The sequence below is a fragment of the Rhopalosiphum padi genome, chromosome 2 (assembly GCF_020882245.1).
Source record: "Rhopalosiphum padi isolate XX-2018 chromosome 2, ASM2088224v1, whole genome shotgun sequence".
NCBI lineage: Eukaryota > Metazoa > Arthropoda > Insecta > Hemiptera > Aphididae > Rhopalosiphum > Rhopalosiphum padi.
In genome coordinates this window covers 75,803,905-75,826,587 of record NC_083598.1, presented here as the reverse complement: position 1 = coordinate 75,826,587, position 22,683 = coordinate 75,803,905, and the positions used below count along the sequence as shown (strand labels likewise).

Genomic DNA, 22,683 nt, shown 5'->3' with positions numbered 1-22,683 from the left:
AATAAATAATTATAATTATTACTTATAGACACCTGAGTACAATACTACTTTTTTAAGTCAATAGGAATATAGGATGTGATTACTGATTATGCGAACGTCTTAGAATGGGGTCTACAGGTCGCAATCACTAAACAAATTCAGATAAACTGTAAAACATAATCTAATTAAAAATTAGTGTTGTAATTAATGTTCTTATTTGCTAAGCATTGCTTAGGAATAGATCATGTATTTGATAAACCTATTAATGCATACTGTAATAAATAATAATTATTTAAAGTAATGTGTAATTGGCATGTAAGCACGATAGCGGAATAATTTGGCCATTAAAAAAAATCAAAAAAACGTTCATTATTAGTAAATTAAGCAGTACCTTGTTATTATAATGTTTTTATCGATGTTTTTATTTCTCTGACAGAGTAACAGGACAATTAGGAATATTAGATTGTGGTATAATAGGATTCTTTTTTTTTAATGAATATTCAAACATCATATCAAACAATTTATTATAAAAACATTTATCATATATTCATATTATATAAAGCAATTTAAACTAAAAATGTTAACAATTTTTATTTATTTAGATAATTAAATAGGTATTACAATTTTCTCAGAAAATATATCAGTTATGTACATTTTCTACTTTATTTAAATATTATACAAAAAAAAAAAAAAAATACCTATAATTTCAAAATCAAACATAAATAAATAGATCTTTTTTTTTGCATAAGATTTTAATTGTCTTATTGTTTGAAGGATTCAAATATTTTTTTGTATTTTGATATCAGTGTTTTTTTTTTTAATTGAAATCAAGTGCCTGAAAAAATATAAGTTAATTATTTAAATTATTATAATTATTATCATCAGATATATACCTATTTTCAGTTTTGTATTCTAAAATGATCGCATCACTTAAAGATATATAATTTTTAAAAAAACAGTTTTCTAGTCTATAAATGCGATACTTAGTTTCTTTACAAATATGATTTCATTTTATTTACCTTAATTCTGGATTTTTGTTTAAAATATCCAAAGCACTTATAAATTTCTTGTTAATTATACCAAGGTCAGCACCATGTTCAAGTAGTCTAGTTATAATATTAGGATCACCAATTGTACAAGCATAGTGCAATACGCTATTGCCACTATTATCTTGATTGTTAATATTGCATTTTTCAGAATCTAGTAGAACATCAATAACTCTGCTCATTTTGTTCTTTACAGCCAAATGTAATGCAGTATATTGTTCAGAAGTTGTCAATGAATTAATGTCTGCTCCATATCCAATCAACATCTTTAAAATATTTGTTTGGCCATTAGCTGCTGCTACATGAAGAGGAGTATAGCCTTTATAATTAGAACAGTTTATATCAATAAATGTATTGATGTTTTGATTTTCATCATCAATGCCTAAATAGTGTTGCACTAAACGTATGTCACCATCAGATATAGCAGTTATTATTTTTCCAATCATTTTTTGCTGCAATGTAATTTCAACACTACTTCTTCTCACTCTTTCGACATTATTTTTTTTATTAATTTTAAATGTCTCTATCATTTTGGAATTGTGAGCACAATCAAAACAAGTTTGACCTCTACGATTGCACACTAATGGATCTCCACCTTGTTCAATCAGTATTTGGACTACATTACTATAACCCCATTTAAAGCTTAAATGAAGAGGTGTGTCTCCCTGATTGTTTTGTACATTTATATTTAATTTTGAGTCTGAAAACTCCATAAAATATAACAATGCTTTGACACATAGATCATGACCATTTGAACAACACAAATGCAAAGGAGTGTTACCTTCATTGTCCCCGATCATCAATGCTTTATTATGTAACAAAAACAATAATGCATTCTGTTGTCCTCTAAGTGCAGCATAATGGGCAGGTGTAAGTGAAAAATTATCCAAAGCATTTATATCTGATCCATACTCCAAGAGTAATTCAATAATAAGTGGATACCCATAAAAAGCTGCTACATGAAGAGGAGTGAGGCCCTGTTCATCTTTATACTTTACACAAACCGCCGGTTCTTTTAATACCTCTTTCATACAAGAATCGCATTCACATAAAGGATGACATTTTGAGCTAGATTGTTGTATTTTCACATATTCTAAGGTTTCTTTAACTTTGTAGTACTGTCCGTTGCATATATAATTATAAAAAGTACCATAATTTGAATCTTGGAAGTTTGTTGATAATTTAAGATTAAAATTGTGAAATTTTATATGTTCAATAGCTGCTTCCAATGAAGTTAAATAGAAATTATCATCAAAGTCTTTAATATTGCTGATAATAAAATGTTTCATAAAATATATTTGAGCATTCCAATTGGGTATTTTACAATGAATGACTAAATGGACTAAAGCACTTAGTATGTTATCCACTGTAAAATTGTTATGTCCATTAGATAGTTTTAAAAATGTATCTTTTAAACATTTAAACTTTCCAATAATAGTTTTATGCATATACAATTTGGATAATTCACATCTGGCATTTGGTATTGCAGATTTTACTTCTTGGTCCACTTCTAAGTCAATCATAGCAGTAGAATAATTTCGTATAAGTTTATTTAACTTGGCATCTTCGGTTGCCACTAAAACATTTATATTATTCATCAAGACAGTATACAGTTTATTTTGTATATAATACTCTATTGCAAGTTTAATATTGTTTTGGAAAAAATTATTGGACTTTTTAGTATGGTAGTTTGCTTTTTTTAAACATTTAGTATACAAATTTTCAATGGATTTTTTCTTACCATCAATAGACATATTAATATAGTCATTGGATAATAAAAAATCATCCATTAAGGATCTTAAGTCTTTTAATAACAATTTATTGCTTTTGGAATACAAAAAATTTAAACAGTCTTGAACGGATGTTATTACAATAATATCTTCTAACATAGTAGCACAGTTTAATGGACCATCAATACATATTATTTTATAACTATGATTATCTTCTGTATAGCATGTTTCAATAAATAGTATGTCTACAGTGTAAGTCTTGTTTTCATATTGACATATAACTGCATGGTTGTCTACAGAAACATCGTAGCCACTTATTGTAATGAATTTTAAATCTGAACACTTACTGGGAATTAAAATGTGATCATTAAAATCTTTTTCAGAATACTTATTTTTCGAGAAGGAACCTTCTCTAGGAACACATATAGGCCATCCATTTTCAACAGCTTGATAAAATGTTTCTGCAGATGATTTGCAAAGAGATATCAAAAATTGATTAAATAAAACATCTTCGTCGTAGCAATGATCCATTAGATGACTAAAAAAAAATAAGAATAAAACTAACTATAACTTTAATTATTTAAAAAAATTATAATATACTTACATTGTTGCAATTTGTTATGGAATAAAATAAATTTAACTAATAATTATATTCATCTATAATTATTCATTTATTGTTTTTCAGTATAATTGATGCTGTACTGAAGTAGTCGATATTATAATCCTCTGGTCCATTAAATGTAGAAGTAAAAAAAATATTAAGAAGCAGTCGTTTCATAGCATAAACAAGGTTCAATAGTTGTGCTGCTGTTATTACGTAATACGTAATATTATGGTAACGAGTATTAACTATAATAATATTCATATTATATTTAAATACTTTGTTATTATTTTTTATCACAGATCAGATAAGAAGAACTTTTTAATAATATCCGTGGCATCCATAGATGTTATCATGCAACCTTCTGTTCCACAAAATAATAGTTCTAAAGTCAATTTGTTCAAATTGAATAAATATTCAAAATGTATAAAACATTTTTTTCTAAGAAATATTTGTTCAGCTGCTATTTTATCCAAGGAATATTTATTATATACTCCTCATCGTTAATTCGTGGTGCCGATGGATTTTTATTACTTATCATATTTTAATTTTTGTCACAAATGTTTATTGTTTACCTATTAATACAACTGTTATTTAGAATTAACATTGGTTAGAACTTAGAACAATTAATTGTAGGAATAAAAATAATTTGAAACAACGATTTACCAAGATCGTTTAAATTAATAGTTATGGGAGCCCCCAGTAAAAATAAAACCCTTTCAGCTTAGTTTACCAAAAAAAGACCGTACAGGTGTTTCCAATTTTATATTTCTGCATATTGAAACAAAAAAACAAAAATGACCAAAATCCATTTTAAGAAAAATGTGAATTATTGAACGGGATCGATGTTATGTATATCTACTAATAAAAATGTATTTATTAAAATAATTATGAAACAATTTGTTTTATTGCACTTAAACGTGAAAATGAAAAACATCGCATCAAAAATCAAATAATCTGGTTAATTAAAAAAAATTCAATACCTACCTTACCTATCATACCAACTTTTCAGATAGTGTCGCTTATCAACTCATAATATTTTTAGTATTGTTCTATTGATTGGCTCTAATATTCAATACAGATCAAAGTTCATAAAATTATCAATCCAAGTCTTCAATCTTCATTAATAATAAATATTAGTATTATGTAGATTTAAGTCCTACTAAAGCCTATACTTACCAAATGTCTTACATAATATATATCAAAGACTAAAATATCCATTATGAATATTCAAATATTATTTATTATAATATTTATATAAGACATAAAATATTTGAATTGATTACTATCGTCTATCTGCCTGTTGCTGATCAGCCACATACCTAAGTACCTAACTAAACATATTATATTCCCTTTATAAGTCGACACTTTATTATTTATACACCATCATCAACTTATTTTGTCTATACCACGTATATTATATATTATATAATATTTTTTCTATACTACTGGTGATCTATATATAGGTACAACTACAAACTACAGAAAGTTTCAATTCATCGAAACTTATTAAAGGAAAGTTAGATTCAAATTTGATTTACTGAATATAGAATTAAATTTGTAGAATATACCTAATATTATAATTTTTATTTTATTGTTTTACTTTGTTAGTATTTAGTTAAACTGTAATCATGATAATATTTAGAAAAAAGTTCCAAATATTTCGGCCACAGGCCTATTGTTGATCATTAATTTGGGGTCCGGGGCCCGGGAATTTCTTGCACCCCTAGCATCTATAAAGTCACTAAACGGATGTGTTAAATTTGAATGCAATAACAGCTATCATTGTATACGAAAAACGATTCTGAATGGAGATATTTATCAGTCAATGATAATTAGTAGGATATATTATATTATTACCTATATTTAAATTGTAATATATCATTATTTTACTTGATTTTGAAAAAAATATTCATTTCATACGCTTATAAAATTTTTTCTATATTGACGCTGGAATTTTTTTTTACAGTTACTTGAAGGAAAACTTATGGATAACCTTGTTTGGGCTTTTTCACCTTATAGGTATAAATCACAAAAATTTTATAAATTTTCAACTTCAAAATTCCTTGCAAATTTTCGCGATTTTGATATATTTTGTAAACATTTGAACTTTAAATGCGTATAAACAAATATTGTGAGAAACGATTTTTGATTTTTTATACTACGATAAGTACGACTTATAATAAACCTTGTATTAAATTTTAAAGACTTTTTGGATAGTCAAATTTTTTTTAACAGCATTTTAAGAATAAAAATGTAGAAAAATCGAAAATTTCAATGGTTTATAAATAGTTTAAGAAAATTCTAAATATTTTGAAAATTTAATCGTAAATAGATAACGCTAATATAAACATTTGGTGAAAATTTCAAGTATTTACTATGATTCATTTTTGAGTTACAGCAAAATCAAAAAATCGATTTTGTCGAAAAGTAAATAGTTATGCGTAAAAATTCCCGTTTTTCTGTTATTTTTCAGGGTTTTTCCTGATGCTTTTGAAAACTGTTGGAAATTTTTCACTTTTGACCCCCAAAAGTACCAACTAAATGAATTTTCCTTTTCAAAGAGGGGCTGAAGTCAAAAATCAAAGCATTATTACTACTTCAAAACATGATGGCAGACACAAAAATAAAAAAAAAACATATACATCATTGTAGAATAATTATTCAATACATTCCATCATTCCGTTCAGAATCTATATAATTATCTAAACATAATTAAATGGATTATTCTAATTATTGAATTATTCTGAATGCATAATATCCCATGTTATTATTGTGTGTGAGATTATCGACAGAGACAACACTTGCGGATTTTGTTTTAGATTTTAAAATGTAGTCGGAAAATGCATATATTAATTTATATCCCCTTCATCAATATTTGCTAGTGCTGGCCCTGCATGCATACTACGCCTATGGGCTATGTTTAGGGTGATCACCCCAGGAACGTCATTTCAGGTTTTTTTTCGATATCAAGATATAAATTATATAATATTTATTAAAGTGCCTACGACCTTTAATTTTAATCAGATTTTTATTTTATATAATATGTGATGGCAACATTTTTATAAAGACATATTTTTCAACAAATAAATTTTAAAATATACTCAAAGTCCAATATTTTCATGAAGTATTAATTAAAAAAAAAAAATAATAATTATAACACAAGTAAAATGCAATTTTATTTTAAAATATGCAAAAATATGCACACTGAAATTTCATTTTGAACTCGTTAGATTGTGATTTAAAGTTTTAGCTCATCCAGTAACTTTTTGATGCACTCAATAAAAACATGCAAATGAACTTCCGGGCCTCATTGTAACCTGCAATGAAATTTAAAGTTTTAATCACGATTGACAGTATACTAATAATATTGATAAACGTCAATATAAAAATAAAAATACAATTTAATTTTAATCAAATTAATAATCGTGTATTATTTCATCAGGGCTAATTGGAAATATTTTAAAATTAAGGAGTGCAACCTCACACCCTGAACCCCTACCCCCCACCCAAATGACGTCCATGAATCCCCCCCTCCGTTCCCAGCAAAGGCTTAAGTTCACTTCTATAGTTCACTTCATAGTTTATTATTCGTATTTCGTAATATATATAGATATCATGTTTGCCTTTTAAAAATCCCCCCCCGTTATCTTAACATAGGTTCACCACTGATTTACGTAATGCCGTAATGATAAAGGTTTCAAGTTTAAAGTCCCTACAAAGTATACTTGTAAAAATGCATTATAATTATTGTCCATAAGTTTTGTTAAATAAAATTTCAAAATGTGTTCCATTATTCTAAGGATTTTAGGTTGAACGACTTATATATCCTGGCTGTGTTCGTTCGTCGGTCTGCAGTTACCTGCAGCACGGCTAAATAGATGCTTAAAATCGTGGTTACCAATATACGATGTTACGAGTTCACGACTGTTGATATTAAGATTTTACAAAGGTTCTATTCAATGTATATTTATACAAATCAGGATTAAAAGATGTCAAAATGAAAATATTTAATATAAATTCATAATATTATAGAGTATTAAGTATTAACACTAGCGCAAGAGATGGCCAACCCAAATTATCATGCTGAATTGTCGACTGCTGTTCATATTGGAGTTGAAAACACGTTATAATAATATAATACATTAATATGTACATATTATTGCCATATTCGGGCCACATTCAAAATTATACATTCTAATATTAAATGATTTAATTGAGATTTGAAATTCTGAACTCTTATATAAAAAATATAAAAATACCCAAACTACCTACCATATTTTGTAAAAGTGCGATAAATCTTGCGGGCTGTAAAATTAATTAAGCCGCGGGTTAGCTCACCCCTGCTAATAGCAGTACTCTGTACTAGCCCGAGCCCGTATTAAAAAAACTGGAACAAAAATAAAGGTTATCAAATTTAAAAAAAAAAAAAATATGTATGGTATGATAGTTGATAGGTAGTTTGTTGCTTTACATATTAAATATAACATATATATTAAAATACTTAAAAAAGTGGGAATTTAGAACACTCACAGAGACACAGAGTTACAGTCTTACAGAGCTTTCCTAACTTGTTTAAACCAAAGCGTATTAATGCAAAACTAGTAGTTTTATAATTCTACTATCCACTAATTCACAAATATCCACAAATTTTATTTTTATTCCAATGCCCTTGTTTCTTTAAAAAAATGTTCTAGCAATTATTATACTTCTACCAAAATGTATTTTTTCCAATAACCATTTTTTCACACATTTGTTCCACACTATTTTTCCATTATCCATTCTGTGATAACACCATAACAATATTCTGTGACAGTATCATTTTAAATATTATCAAAATATTATCCTTTAATGCATGAAGATTAGATCTCTAATCTTCATGCTTTAATGATTAAAGTGATTAAGTGACATAAAATATAAATAAAAAATAATAAATATTTGAAAATATATTTTCCTTAAAGTGTGGATTTCCAACTGTCAAAATATTGTTTTAAAACCAAACGTTATTAATTGTTGAGTTTATAAGTTGTATAATGGAAAAAATTACGTTTTGTAAAAACTGGTCATTTCTAAAAACATTTACAAGAAACCACAGTTCAAAAGAATGGCTATTGCGACAAAAAACTGATCCTTATGTAGAAAAAGCCAAAATAAAAAGTTATAGGTATTGTAGATGAAGTTTAATAATTTTTTTTTTAATCGTATAGTATATTTAATTGATCATACTAGTTTAATGTGACTATCATTAACAAAATAGGCAAACAAAATGCTACAGAAAAAAAAAACAATAAAATATTTGTTTTATATTTTTAATACAGATGTAGAAGTGCATTCAAACTATTGCAAATGGATGATAGATTTTCTTTATTGAAACCAGGCCAGTGTGTAATAGATATTGGTGCAGCTCCGGGTAGCTGGTCACAAGTAGCTGCATCTAAAATTAATTCAACTTCTGCTAGTAAGTTATATTTTTAAGAATGGTACTATACTATAATTTAGTAGGTACCTAGCATAAATTAATTTTAAAAAGTACAAATTTATTGATTACCTACCATCAATGTTCTGCTCAGTTACCAATAATCAATGTATATAAGTATAGCATCTGTTTGATATTCTATCTACATAATAAAAAATTAATTGTTCAACAATTATATCAATGTTTAAATTGCTGTTTATGTTGAAATTTGGATTAAAATATATTTTTTTTTGTCAAATCAAGAATCGACCGTCTTCTTGATGTTGATATTTTAACAAGTCAGTTGCTCTGCATGATTTAATGTTATACTTATTTTTTACGCGTTTCCAAAGAATTTTGATGGTTTGAGTTTCAGCCCTGTCCCCTGTAATCTTGGATATACGTAATTCTCGTTCTTTTAAAAATTGTGCACACATATCTTTATTTCCAAGGATGTGCCAGTAAAAATAACTCACAGTAAAAAAACTCATCTTAAATTTAAAAAATAATACTTAAACTGACTTGTTATATGCTAAAATATTGACTAAATTATTTATTTCACATTCCTAAAAAACATTACTTGTAGTATGATATACATAGGTAGATAACGTTCTTTCTGTAGATAGCTGCATACTATACAACAAAATATGTAGTAGATAGCATATATACAATTGTTAAATGTTTGAGTTGCATTAAAGAATAAAAATAAGATAGATAATTCTCCTTTAAAATTTGCTTTTGTAATTTTTACTATTCATAATTCAATATATTTAATTAAATCAACATGTACTTTTTGTTTATCTAATTAGATAGTGAAATTCCAACAGGCTTACTGATTGGTATTGATCTTCAACAAATGTATCCGATAAAAGGAGTGACATTATTAGGAAATTCCGATTTTACATCTCCTAAAACTTGGCAAAAGATAAAAGAATTATTAAACGGTCGTCCTATAGATGTTGTTTTAAGTGATATGGCACCTAACGCTTCAGGAGTGAAACATTTAGACCATGATTTAATCATAAAATTAGCTTATTCAGTAGTTAGGTAAGTAATTGAAATAATTACTTATAATTATAATGAAAAACATGAAATAAATTATAAGTACCATTTAAAATTTACAGATTTGCTGTTTTAAATTCAAATGTTGGTGCAACATGTTTAATTAAAATTTTAGATGGTAATCAAAATTCAGAGATTGAAAATACTTTGTTAAAGTTTTATTCAAATGTAAAATTTGTAAAACCTGAAGCCAGCCGATCAGATTCAGCAGAAAAATATTTACTTGCTCGTGGATTTAAAGGACTTAAACAAAGTTAAATTCTGTATGTATTATATATTTATATGTAAATAATATATAATATACATATATATATTCATGTAATATAATATTTTCTTTAAAAATAGTTTTAAAACATGTTTTTTAATAGAACACTACCCTTACATGTGTGGTATCTGTCATAAAAATGTACAACATATAAAATTTGAGTGCAGCAGAACTAATTTCATGTACCATGTTAGCTTAAATATTTAGGTGAATTGAGCTATTATCAAACTTAAAGGTAAGCCCATTATCTATGTTTTAGTGTCTGCTTTATTTTTCATGATTTTTTAATTGATGATATTTCACATACCTATGTCTTGCTTTTAAATAGTAATATCAAAATAAACTGATGCTTATCATAGAAATTTTTTTTACCTTTAAGTTTGATGATATGTAAATTCATTCTAATATTTAAACTAACCCTAAGTTATTTATATTTTTTTTATGTTAGTAAGATGGACACACGGTTGCGTCTTCTTAACAATGTATTATTATTTTTATTACACTTGTAAGTCTACACTCAATTATTTTTAACCTTCTAACTATCAATAAAATACATATTGTGAATGCATAATTAATTTTAAATACATTTTATAATGAAATAAAAATGTTAGTATCACATTTATAATTTTTAAATTAATATTTAATACCAAGGGATTATAATTTAATGTAAATAATTGAAACTATTTGAAAGTTTATTTTTTTTTATAAATTTTATTGGAAAAAAATTCACCTTTAAATGCATTTAAAAAGTTTGTGCCAATTTATATTTTTATATTTGTACACAGATATAAAATCAATACTTATGAAGGTTATTCTATTTATATTTTCAAAAATGTTATCATTTATAAAAAAAAAATAGAAGCATTTAAAGTATAAATAGCTCAAAAGTATTAAAATATTTAGAAAATTTTCTTATGCAAAGAAAACAATCATTCTTTAGTGCTTTCAGTTATTTATAATTTAATTAAGTCATCAAAAAAATTAAAATTGTTATTTTATGCATGAGCATAATATAATAATTTATAATATCTTGTTAAAGATGCTCATATAAAAAAAAACTTAAATTACCTATTAATAATAATTGACAAGCTTTGAAAATTTCACACACGTTTAAAAAGAATCGAAATATTATAATAATAATTTAAATTGCAATAATTTTATCATGATAAATCATAATATAATATAAATATAATATCATTTTATTATGATAGTGAAAGTTGCAAATATTTGTGTCGATTTATTTTTAGTTGCATCAAAAAACAAAAAGATTTTGCGTACAAATCCCGTTTTATCTTGATTACCTATAAGGCTATAAAAACGGGGCTATAAGCCTATAACATTATATTGTTAGGTATACAATTTGTTTTTTTTTGTGTATTAATGTATTATAACACAATAAGATATAAATAAAATGCTTCGATTTTCAAAAGTGGAGGTGGTATTGAATATCAAATTGGGTTTAGTTTGTACTTTAGATAGGTTAAATTTAAAAATTCCTACTTATTTTTATAATCGGAGAAAACATATAAAAAATTAAGGAAAAAGTTAATTTTTACGCAAATCCAATTTTCAACAAAATCGATTTTGTTTATTTGATGTTACTCAACAAATAATTGTAGATAGGTTCTTGGAATTTCCACCAAATGTATATATATCGCTTTTTTTCGTGATATTATAATTATTAAAATATTTCTACAATCTTTAACCTATTAATCGACATAACATTTTTTCATTTTTTTAGTTTTTTTTTTTATAAAATACGATTAAAAATGATTTGATGGGTAGAAATGCTTGAAAATTATTGAATACTAAGTTTCTTATGTTTTTCATTTTTCATTTAAAAAAAAAAAACGAACATCTATAGTCACAATATTTTTTATAAGCGTTTAAATTTTAAATTTTTACAAAATTTATAAAAATGTTGAAGATTATAGTAAATTATTTTGTAGTTAAAAATTCATAAAAACTTCTCTTTTTGTATCCAATTTTTGAAAATTCAATAGGAGATTCCTCATTAAGCGGCTGATACACCAGCATTTATTTTCTCTGTCTATCTTTCACATTATATAGGAACAAAGATATTCCGTATTTCCACGATTACGACTCTCTGGTTCAGTTTAGGACAAAAGCACCTATTATATATTTTATAAAGAAGAGTATTTCCGGATAGATTTTTAATATTTACATTTTTTATAAATATAAGCATGTTTTAATTTAAAATAATTCCGGTTATTTTTAATCATTAATAATTTATTCAAAATTGTAAATATTAAAAATGTATACGGTCAATGGATAGAAAATACTTTTCTTTGTATAAAATATATATTAGGTGCTTTTTCCCTAAACTGAACCAGAGAGTCGTAATCGTGGAAATACGGAATATCTAGATTTGTTTTCGGGGGGGAGCGGCTTAAACATTTATACTTACCTTTATAGGAAAATAGGAAATAATTTAAAAACATATATATACACATACTATTTAAAATAAAAGATTTCAGAGTGGGCTTAAGCCCAAAAGCTCCCCCCCTGGATACGACACTATAGTGACTATGGTCTATGACTCACGGATTTATTAAATTTAAATATTTATAAGTTATAACCTCTTCAAACTTTAAGTCAAAAACTGAAATTGCGCCTATAGTTACAGCTGAATATTCCTTGGATGTTATAAAAATCTATAAATAATTAAAAATATGGGTCTATGGGTCTGCTTGTACTGCTTACGAATTATTTTGTAATTTTAGTTGGTAGCTCTAATACTTCTATTAAGTAATAATATTTTGTATTCATTTATCATTTGCAATTACTAGTTATCTAAATGCCCTAACAGCGTATCTATATTATAAATTGTATTAGATAGGTAGATACCGAAACTAACGAGGATAGTTGCTATAGTTTCATATTTGTTAGATCTATGATTTTTCGCTTACTACAGTTAAATCCATAACTTTTTATAGGTAGTTAAAAATAAGTAAGTGTTATTCTGTACATCTATATTATAAAGTAATTTCCACAGACCACAGTATCATCATGTCTACTTTAACATATACATTTTATCATCTTTCTAACAAAGAACCAGTCGGACTGTGTAATAAGATTGTTCAAGGATATCTTCTGAAATGGTGTGTTAAATGTTTAATAATAATAATAATAATAGCATTTTGTAGGTACTTATATAATTATTAAAAATACTAATAAATGTAAATATAATATGTATATATAATATCTACCTAATTTAAACATTCACGGTACCGTCAGTACCTATATATAATTATAAATTTATAAACAATATTATAGGATATCACTTATCTTATACCTAATCAACAACTTTGACTACCATTTAGGTTATTGTACATACATATTAATTATTTAATATTTAAATTAGTATTTTACTTAACTATAATATTGAGTAATACCGCGTACAATTATGCAGTATACATATATAATAATATATTACATATAAGTAATATAATACATTGTATTTATTATTTATAAACAAGTATACAACCTATAATTAATTCCAATTTCCAAACGAATTACAATTTGAAAAAAACTAAAAACTTGAATATAGGTAGGTAATTCGTAACACTTATATCTTGCAGCACTAATGTATTACAATTGTTTTCACTGATTAGGTACAATATTTGTAGGACCATCTCACAAGACATAATAAATATTAAATACCTAATAAAATAATTGATCAGAAATAGTTATTTTTAGAAATACATATACATTTTAAGCATAGGTATTATAGGTACCATTGTTAAAATTATACCAATCTACGGCACCAATGTAAATTATTTTACATACATGTTTAAAAAAAAATATTATGCGGTTAATACTTTAGTTATTACTTATTAGTTCTTATAGAGTTATAGGCTATAGAAATATACTTATACACTGCGGTGTTTGTTTTGTCACAGGTCAATGAAGGAATGTTTACGCATAAATTATTATGCGTTCAATCAAGAGTTTAAATCGGACGACATTAACCAGTTTGCATTGGTTTGATTATAATTATTATTTATCTACATAATAACAAATAATAATATTATACTATTTAATAATTATAACTAGACTCAGGAAGTATATATCCATATATATATATATATAATAAAAATATTATTTTAATAGGATTTTTTTCGAGATAAAAATGTGGCAAAAAACTTGCAGTCAAGTTTCAACCAATTTTCAGGCAAGTATTTTACTTTTTAGTATAGATCATTAGATCATATAATATTTATACCTAGTATCTACTAAATAACTAAATAAATCATAATATTGTTCAAAATACATTAGTCATTAACATAATATTATAATTTAGAATGGTTAGATACTTAGATGTACCTATACTCGCAAGTCGCATTGGTGTAATTTGAGACAAGCAGAACTGCGGGAAGTGCTTCCCCAGTTCCCCTTCCTCTGATTTTTTTGCGGATACGCCAATAGTAAAAATCTTTAAATCATCTAAAATATAGAAATAATGTAATGATTTTTTCAATAATTTCCTGCAAGTACAGGTTACATTTATTTAACATGTATCCTGTTGTATAAGATTTTAATACACTATAGGTACAAATTAGCATTATATGAGTTGCAAAGTAATAATACCTATAATATTATTATTTAATAAATTATAAATACACAATTATCATTACAAATTATCGTAATCTTTTCAAATAAGTTTAGTATTCTTTTTATACTCTCGTGTACTTAATATCATTTAACGGTATGTCGGAATATGTTAATATGGGTACCTACAATTAGTTTCTAAGCCATAAAATAAGTTTTAGAACTAGTGTAAAAACAAACAAGCCATTTTTTGTCCCCCAACTAGTATTTACCCACTACCCAGTTATTCCACTTGCGGCTACTTGCATTTTAGAACTAATATTTTTTTCGGACCGTTATTTAAATTAAAACCAAGTTAAAAAAAATTCCTATAGTACCTATTGTTACTATAACTTAAGTCAGTTTGTAGGCTAATATAGTTTCTTGTTTTCGAAGTTCAATTCAATATATATTCCCGTTCCTTATGTATTTATACAATAATAATACTATTATGATTTAACCAATACTTATACTGTATTTTTTATAATCTCGCTAGGTACCTACATATTATTATAATTTTTGTTTGAAAGGGATTTATAAATCCATTAGTTACTGTAATAGTGTAATTGTATTTACAGGAAGCAATGTAACTAGAGTTCAGACCGAGTCCATTCCTTGCACTGTTACTTCGATGGCATTCTTCGACAAGCTCTTGGACCCGAACAAAGGCATCGTCTGCTGCAACGGCACCGGTGACAACGGTAATCATGCAATACATCAGTGTATGGAAGTATTCAAAAATGGCATATACATTTCAAATAAACTAAAAATGGTACAATTCTTATTAAGTATTTTAATTTTTAAGCGAACTATGCGTGTACAGTGTTACCTAATAGGAGTTAATACTTTGATAATTTGTAGTATAATAAATTATAATATATAATACCATAATTTTACTCAAGATAATAAAATAATCTTCTAATATTAATACAATCTACAAGCACTGATGACTGATTTCTATAGATGCTTATTGCTAACTACTTACAACATAAGTCAAAAAATAATATTTTAGAATCTAAAAAAGCACCGGGAGTCTGGGAGTTATGAGCTTAATCAGTATAATTGTGTTAATATAGGTACATAAATGGTGTATTCTGTAGTTGTGTACTTGTCACCTGTGTGGCTGTGTCAATAAATTATTAAACATTAAGTAATTTAAGTAGAATCTACCTTAAAAATAAAGTAAAAAGTTAACCGGAAAGTACAATTAATTTGTATATCCGTTTAAAGCATATAATATTGGCCCACATAATAATAATTTTTCCTCAAACAATTTTTGATGTTACGTGTAATTCAAAAAAAAAAAAATCAATAAAATAACAAATTCAATACTTGGAATTTTCAGAATGTTTTCGTATGTATGTTATATCTAATTTTCTAAATATTTTGACTCTTAAAGATATTTAAGCTATTTGAAATTTGAATTTTTTTTTCTATTAATGACAATAAAAAATTATTCATTAGTCCAAAATTCTTGAAAATTTTATTCTACAATAAATTATTCTTATATATCAATAAAAATATAAAAAATACGAAAGTACAATTATTTTAATATCCTTTTGCAGTTCAAAATGTTCAAATTCTAATAACATTTTTAAAAAATCACAACAATTTTTAACTACTTATCTTCTTAGACAAGAAGGTTCATTCTTTATCCAAAGCATATTATAATACTTATGAATTACTTATTAATTATTATGGTATTTATAGCAGAATGAGTGGTTCCTATTGTTCCTAAGATCATTGCAGGCATTTAAGATTCACAAATGTGTTATTCAAGACATAACTATGTCAACATTTCCTAATACCCGATCGCAGCGCCGCCTACCTGCCCAATTGTGGATATAAACCTTTTATACTCTTTCGAGATAGGGAGTAGGGACCACGGATATAGAAAATACTATAAAATCATTTATAGTATTTGGATATAGATACTATATCTATAGTATCTATATCCGTGGTAGGGACCCACTCAAACAAACAAAACATTTCGTTAAAACCAGTTCAGCGACTTATACACACGTACAGAATAATTATAAATATATTATAAATAAGAACATATTAAATATTGACTACCTATGTAGATTAAGTTTATAAAGATTATTTAAGAGGACGCCATACCCGCATGTGTTACTGTCTTACTAACGTACATCATAACAAATTTTCGTTCAGCAGAATACATTTTGTGATGTTAGCTTTAATATTAGAGTAAATTTACCTATTATAAAATTTAAAGGTAAGAATATTATCTAGAAAATGACATATGATTTTATTGATATTATCATTTTAAAGGGAGTTATGAACATTTTAAAGTTGTTATATTTTATATAGCTGTAACTCACTTTAAAATTGTAATATCATTAAAAGCATTTGTCATTGTCTAGATAATATTCTTACCTTTAAATTGTATAATAGGTAAATTTACTCTAATATTAAAACTAACATCACAAAATGTATTCTGCTGAATGAAAATTTGTTATAATGTACGTTAGTACGACAGAGACAACGCATACGGGTATGATGAAGAATAAACTAATGAAATATATTTATAAATTTAAAGTGGATATTGCTCTATACTACAGTAGATATCGATTGAGCTATACTGTTATAATATATCATTGTATACAAGAAACGAAGAAACGATTTTAAGAGAAAACGGTTTATTACTCTATAATATCACTATAAGTATATTACATAATACATGTTATAATAAATTAAACTGATTTATTGTGTTATTCGTAGATAATACATTAAGGTTTTATTTTGCCAAATAAATAAGATATGAAAATGTGAATAGGTGTACCTATAAAATATAAAACGTAAAAGTTTTATGTCCCACGAACAATGTTTTTGATTTATTAATAAAATATTAAATACCTATCATTAATCATAATTATTAATTTTACATTTTTTGGTTTCACTATGGAATACTTATAATGAGTTTTGAATTAAATTTTCAAGTCTTAGGTAGAACTGTAGAAGTATAAATTGGATATTTTATAAATATTCAAAGACAAAACAAGTTGAACATTTTACGTTTCTACGCGAAATCAATAAAATACGATTGGGCAATATTGACTGTCAATTGCCAAATGTTCAGACCAGAAGTAACTAAACATGATATTATATATGTATACATTGTACACGTACACTATTATGAATTCAAAACTTAACCTTTAAGAAACAATCCACTGTTTACGAGTTGACGCTAAAATCAGAATATTTTATAAAAATTAGTTTAGTAGCCTAGTAGGTTCTAATAGGTAGTATAGGTACCTAATAGTTTAATATATAATATATATTAGATATATGCTACAGCATTGCTTTTATAATACATTACCTAAAAAATATTATAAAATCGATCGCTTATGCAGTGATTAAGTGGTGTATCATGGATTTTAAATCACGATGTGTATCATTTATTATTTGTTTAATTATGATGATTCATACGTATAACGTAAATGGTATATTATAAAATAATATATTAATATGCATACAAGTATGAATGTGTGTGTAAAAACTTTGTATACTTCCACTGCAAACTACCATGACCTATCTCTAATCGCGGTACCACATATTACAACACAGGTCATAGACCTAAATAGTAAATACATCGATGTCCGATATAGGTAAGCGTGTCGTGTACTCGCGTGTATGGTAATATGATATATATTATGAATTTATGAATATATTATAATATATTGATATTGACGCGATTGAGTAATATACCAATGCATAACTCAACGTCTAGATGCTGTTTGAAGATGAATGCGACGAATATTTTTTGTACAGCGAAGATGAACGCGCAGAATTCATGTTTCGGCTGTTGCAGCATTTCTCTATCGGTGGTCAATGGTGTCAAGACGACGTAGTTATTGAACCGTACTTGGACGCAATAAAATACGTTTACAAAGATTTACTGGCGTGAGCAAATCATATTATAAATCATGATAATTATAATTTAATATACTATGATAAATTTGAGATGATTCAGGTTTTGCTTGTTTCAGTGTCGAAAAAATTCCCGGGTCTGGAATACAAGTCTCGTCCATGATGTACCAAGTTGTCGCTTTCGATTCTAATGACACAGTTTTATTTCCAAAAGAAAGCAAAAATTCTATACCGTATAGTTTCGCATATTTAGTTGTAAATCCTAAATCTCGGACTGTTGCATTATTTTTTCATAATGTCGGCGACACAATTTATACTTGATAAAATATTCTTTACTTATTTGTTTTTATTATTGTTAATTCAGTTTTGTTTTATTTTAAAATTTCACATTATGTGTGTGGTCCGTGAATAATTAAATACAAAGATTCACATTTTTCTAAAAATAAACTTATTTGTATGTCAATAATTGTGATTTTTGTTATAGTTTATAGTTGGTATGTAGTAGGAGAATATTCACCACTTAATTATTTAAATAAGTAGAACAATAATTTTGGTTGTGAATTGTAATCTGTATTATACTTTATTTAAAGGTAATGAAGTGATAATATAGATTCTTATTTCTTCTTAATGTGGTAATTAATTAAATTTATTAAGAGATTGACTCTATATACTCTACTAATACTAATGTCATTGGATTACTCGTGAAAGTAATTTACTGATTATATTATAATGATCACTATAAGGCATTAAGCAGTATCCAGTACCCACTACCCACTACACATTATAACTCATACACTTAACATAAAACTGTAAAAAAATCAAGTAACAATTTCGTTTTGAAGAATATTTATTTCTATTCTTAGAAAACTGTTAAGTTTACATATTTATGAAGTAGGTATTTAATAAGTATCTACCCTTAAGTCTAAAATGTAATATAACAATATTATTTTTTAAATCTTTTGCAGCAAATATAATACCTATAATATTAATAGTATTACTTATTAAATGCATTTTAGTGTTTAAACATACTTTCATAAGCTTACTTCATTAATCACAATATCATTAAACTTAAATAAAAATCATTGAAATAGAATACAGTTTAAAAATGTTCTACAACTAATATTAGAAAAAACAAAATGTAAGTCTACCATCAAATAATTTTATTACTTAGGACATTTGTGAATAAGCTTGATTAGATTAACAAATTATATTCAATATATATAATAACAGTTAAATATAAATAAAAAAACAGACAATTATTAATATTCTAAACTTACCAACTAAATCTCATATAAAGCTTGTATAGTAATATATCTATTTATACTATATATTATAATATAGTTTTCATTTTAATATATAAAATCTATGACATTTTTTAGTTGTGTAGATGTAAATTGAGTAATTTTGATCAATTTTAGATATACGACAATGCAAAATGAATTTTTAATTAATTTTTATTAATAATAAAAATAAGAAATATTTAATCCAGAAAACTTTTTTTATTACTAATTCTTAAAAGTTACTTTTATTATTTTTTGAGTTAAATAATAATAATTCATGCATATCAACAAAGCATTTGAGGTCAATTTTTCTAAAAAGCCATAAAAAAAAAATTTAGAACATATATAAAAATTCAACTAGTTTTTATAGAGTAATAGTTAAATTAGAAATTAAATTAATATTAAGTGTCTTAGTAGAACAAATAAAAACAAAATTTTCTAAATAAATTAGACACCATGTATTTATACAAATACCTTATTTATTACATACATTTTTAAATATTTTGAGACCCGCTTTTGTGCTTACTTTGATTTTATATACTGAAATATAGCATAATAACATTTTAATGTCCAGTTTGCGGTCGATGATGTTGTTGTTCTTCGTTGTCCACCAAATAAGTGAGAAAGGCAGTGAACAAAAAAATTCCAGTCAATATTCCCAGTGTACCCGTAGATGTATAAGAGAAAAATGTATAAAACTGGATTCTGGCATACCATAGTAATGATATTATTATTGTGATTAAAGCAGATAACAATGTTGCCAAATTCCATTCACGTTGAACTGGTCCAGGTTGACGCTGACTATGACGTATCGTATTTGGTAGTGGTTGCTCATTAGTATCATGGTTTACAGTATCAGGGGTTTGTTGAGCATTAGCAGTAGGACGTGGCTGATGTATAAGACAGTGTACAACACAGTTATCATGAAGACCACAACTACTCAGTGATGCTTCATCATCATGTAATACTTTACCTTGAAATATCAAACGAATAATTTTATTTGATGTTAGCTCATTGGTAAAATGTCTCCTAAAATAAAAATAACAACATAATATTTACAATAAAAAAGTAATAATAATATAATAATATTATAAAATTTTCATTGTTCAATTGTTATAATACCTTTTGAAAACACCAATGTTTTCTTGTAACCTGCCTTGAACTAAACGACAGTTGTCATTTAAATACTTAAGTCGTATCCTTATAGAGTCTTCATATATTTGCGGTTCATTAGCAATATCATTGGTACAATTGCTTTGACTAGATTCATTGAACTGTTCAGTTTTGGTTCCATCAATATTGGCAGCAGCAGGATTATCATTTATATTTTGAGGATTGTCATTGCTTAAAGTTGAATTTGTTTGATCCCCATCATTTAATGGAACTGTTTCAGTTGTCGATTGTTCACCTGAAGTAATTTATTTCATAAATTTTTTACATGTATAACTAAAAATAAAATTATTGTAAACAACTACTAAGTAATCCTAAAAGTAATAACTTTTCTTTTGTTTATGATTAAAAACCAGTGATAAAGATAAAAATAAAAAAATAAATATTTCTTAAATCAAAAACATAAATTCTTAAAGTTTATTCATCAATAATAATTACAAGTGTATTGCATAGTTGTATCTATAAAATGTCTATGATTAAAAACAAAGTATGAATAATTGAAATTATTAAAAATATACACATAGTTAGTAGTTAGAATAAAATTGTAATTTTTAATGATACTGGTTAATTATGTCTATCATTAATCATTAATAATTTATCAATTTTTTGAGACTGTTTATTTACATTACTTATCCTCTACCATTTAAATTCAAATACAATATAAATAATTAAAGACCTAGATAAAAATATTTTTAAAGCATTTTAAAAATAATAACCAAGTAATAACTATGAATACGTACTCATCACATTAATTATTATTTTATTTAATTGAAGTATTATATAAATATATATTTAGAAATAAAATAATTAAATCTAAATAACTAGATAAATTTTAATTTTCCATGACGATAGTTTTTTTAAGAGTATTGTTCCGATACAATTATTGTAATAATCAACAAATAACAATATACTTACTATTAGATGGATTAGAAATTACGGCAACAGTTCTTGTAGTATCGTGGTGTCTTCTTCTTGTACGCCTTTCCAAAATGAAAACAGCACCACGAAATATTTGCATTTCGGCAACTTGTGTAGACATCCATAGCAATACGATTAGCACAACAACAAATAGTATACCAAAAAACTGAATAACTTCATCACCAAATCCTTCCACTAATGCCATATCTACATAATTATAAATTAATAGAAATTAACACTGCAGTCTGCATTTATCATCAACAGTATGCAAATTACTAAAATTACTTACTGTTTTATTTTACTCAAGAATTACAATTCTTCAGTTTTTCCCACTCATTTACATGATTATTGTATTAACACCAAATACAACTACCTAGGTAGTGCTTCATTATTATAGTATATCAAGTATCAACATTCACAATCTTTATTTTATTATTATTGGATTATACAATTTCAAGGTTGTTGAAATATTATAGTGTTGTTAATGATTACGGTAAAACGAATTAATTTTTAAGTAAACTACAAAATACATTAAACTAGTTTGAGCCCTTGAAATCGAAGGTCAAATCTATAAATTTTTAATTCAATCTCAACGTCGATGTCAACTATAGATTATTAAGCGACTTGCGAAGTTGCAACTATCAACTATCAGCCTATTTTTCCAATTTATTAAAT

General features: G+C 25.6%; 3 protein-coding genes and 2 long non-coding RNA genes across 11 annotated transcripts; 1 reads left to right on the top strand and 4 right to left on the bottom strand.

Moving 5' to 3' along the window:
- Positions 1-486: 486 nt before the first annotated feature.
- LOC132919925 (ankyrin repeat domain-containing protein 27-like) lies at positions 487-3,644 on the bottom strand. The gene is made up of 3 exons (XM_060981870.1): positions 3,360-3,644; positions 999-3,293; positions 487-814 (listed from the first exon to the last, which is right to left on the bottom strand). Exons 2-3 carry the CDS (start codon positions 3,284-3,286, stop codon positions 757-759), a joined length of 2,346 nt encoding a protein of 781 aa, XP_060837853.1. The 5' UTR covers positions 3,287-3,293; positions 3,360-3,644; the 3' UTR covers positions 487-756.
- Positions 3,645-6,509: 2,865 nt separating this feature from the next.
- On the bottom strand, positions 6,510-7,913 carry LOC132921163 (uncharacterized). Its single transcript, XR_009660836.1, has 2 exons — positions 7,632-7,913; positions 6,510-6,676 (listed from the first exon to the last, which is right to left on the bottom strand). It is a non-coding gene; the product is annotated as an uncharacterized LOC132921163 (long non-coding RNA).
- A 321-nt stretch (positions 7,914-8,234) lies between these two features.
- Positions 8,235-19,106, top strand: LOC132921161 (rRNA methyltransferase 2, mitochondrial). 6 transcript variants are annotated; one of them, XR_009660834.1, is made up of 6 exons: positions 8,235-8,520; positions 8,675-8,814; positions 9,621-9,858; positions 9,936-10,136; positions 10,242-10,373; positions 14,062-14,247. XR_009660834.1 is itself a non-coding variant. In XM_060984024.1 (6 exons), the coding sequence occupies exons 2-6, from the start codon at positions 14,066-14,068 to the stop codon at positions 18,959-18,961; spliced, it is 708 nt and encodes a 235-aa protein (XP_060840007.1). In that variant the 5' UTR covers positions 9,996-10,136; positions 14,062-14,065; the 3' UTR covers positions 18,962-19,106. The 6 variants fall into 6 exon arrangements, 4 of the variants coding, with proteins under 4 accessions (XP_060840010.1, XP_060840007.1, XP_060840008.1 ...); XR_009660833.1 differs by lacking the exon at positions 10,242-10,373 and adding an exon at positions 14,273-14,313 and having other exon boundaries at positions 8,236-8,520; positions 14,062-14,143; XM_060984024.1 differs by lacking the exons at positions 8,235-8,520; positions 8,675-8,814; positions 9,621-9,858; positions 10,242-10,373 and adding exons at positions 14,273-14,333; positions 15,328-15,521; positions 18,501-18,673; positions 18,760-19,106 and having other exon boundaries at positions 9,996-10,136; positions 14,062-14,143.
- LOC132921162 (uncharacterized) lies at positions 8,515-9,492 on the bottom strand. The gene is made up of 2 exons (XR_009660835.1): positions 8,909-9,492; positions 8,515-8,790 (listed from the first exon to the last, which is right to left on the bottom strand). It is a non-coding gene; the product is annotated as an uncharacterized LOC132921162 (long non-coding RNA).
- A 363-nt stretch (positions 19,107-19,469) lies between the features above and the next one.
- Positions 19,470-22,683, bottom strand: LOC132921160 (transmembrane and ubiquitin-like domain-containing protein 1). Of its 2 annotated transcripts, XM_060984021.1 has the most exons (4): positions 22,298-22,683; positions 22,006-22,215; positions 21,043-21,328; positions 19,470-20,949 (listed from the first exon to the last, which is right to left on the bottom strand). In XM_060984021.1, the coding sequence occupies exons 2-4, from the start codon at positions 22,211-22,213 to the stop codon at positions 20,484-20,486; spliced, it is 960 nt and encodes a 319-aa protein (XP_060840004.1). In that variant the 5' UTR covers positions 22,214-22,215; positions 22,298-22,683; the 3' UTR covers positions 19,470-20,483. The 2 variants fall into 2 exon arrangements, with proteins under 2 accessions (XP_060840004.1, XP_060840005.1); XM_060984022.1 differs by lacking the exon at positions 22,298-22,683 and having other exon boundaries at positions 22,006-22,288.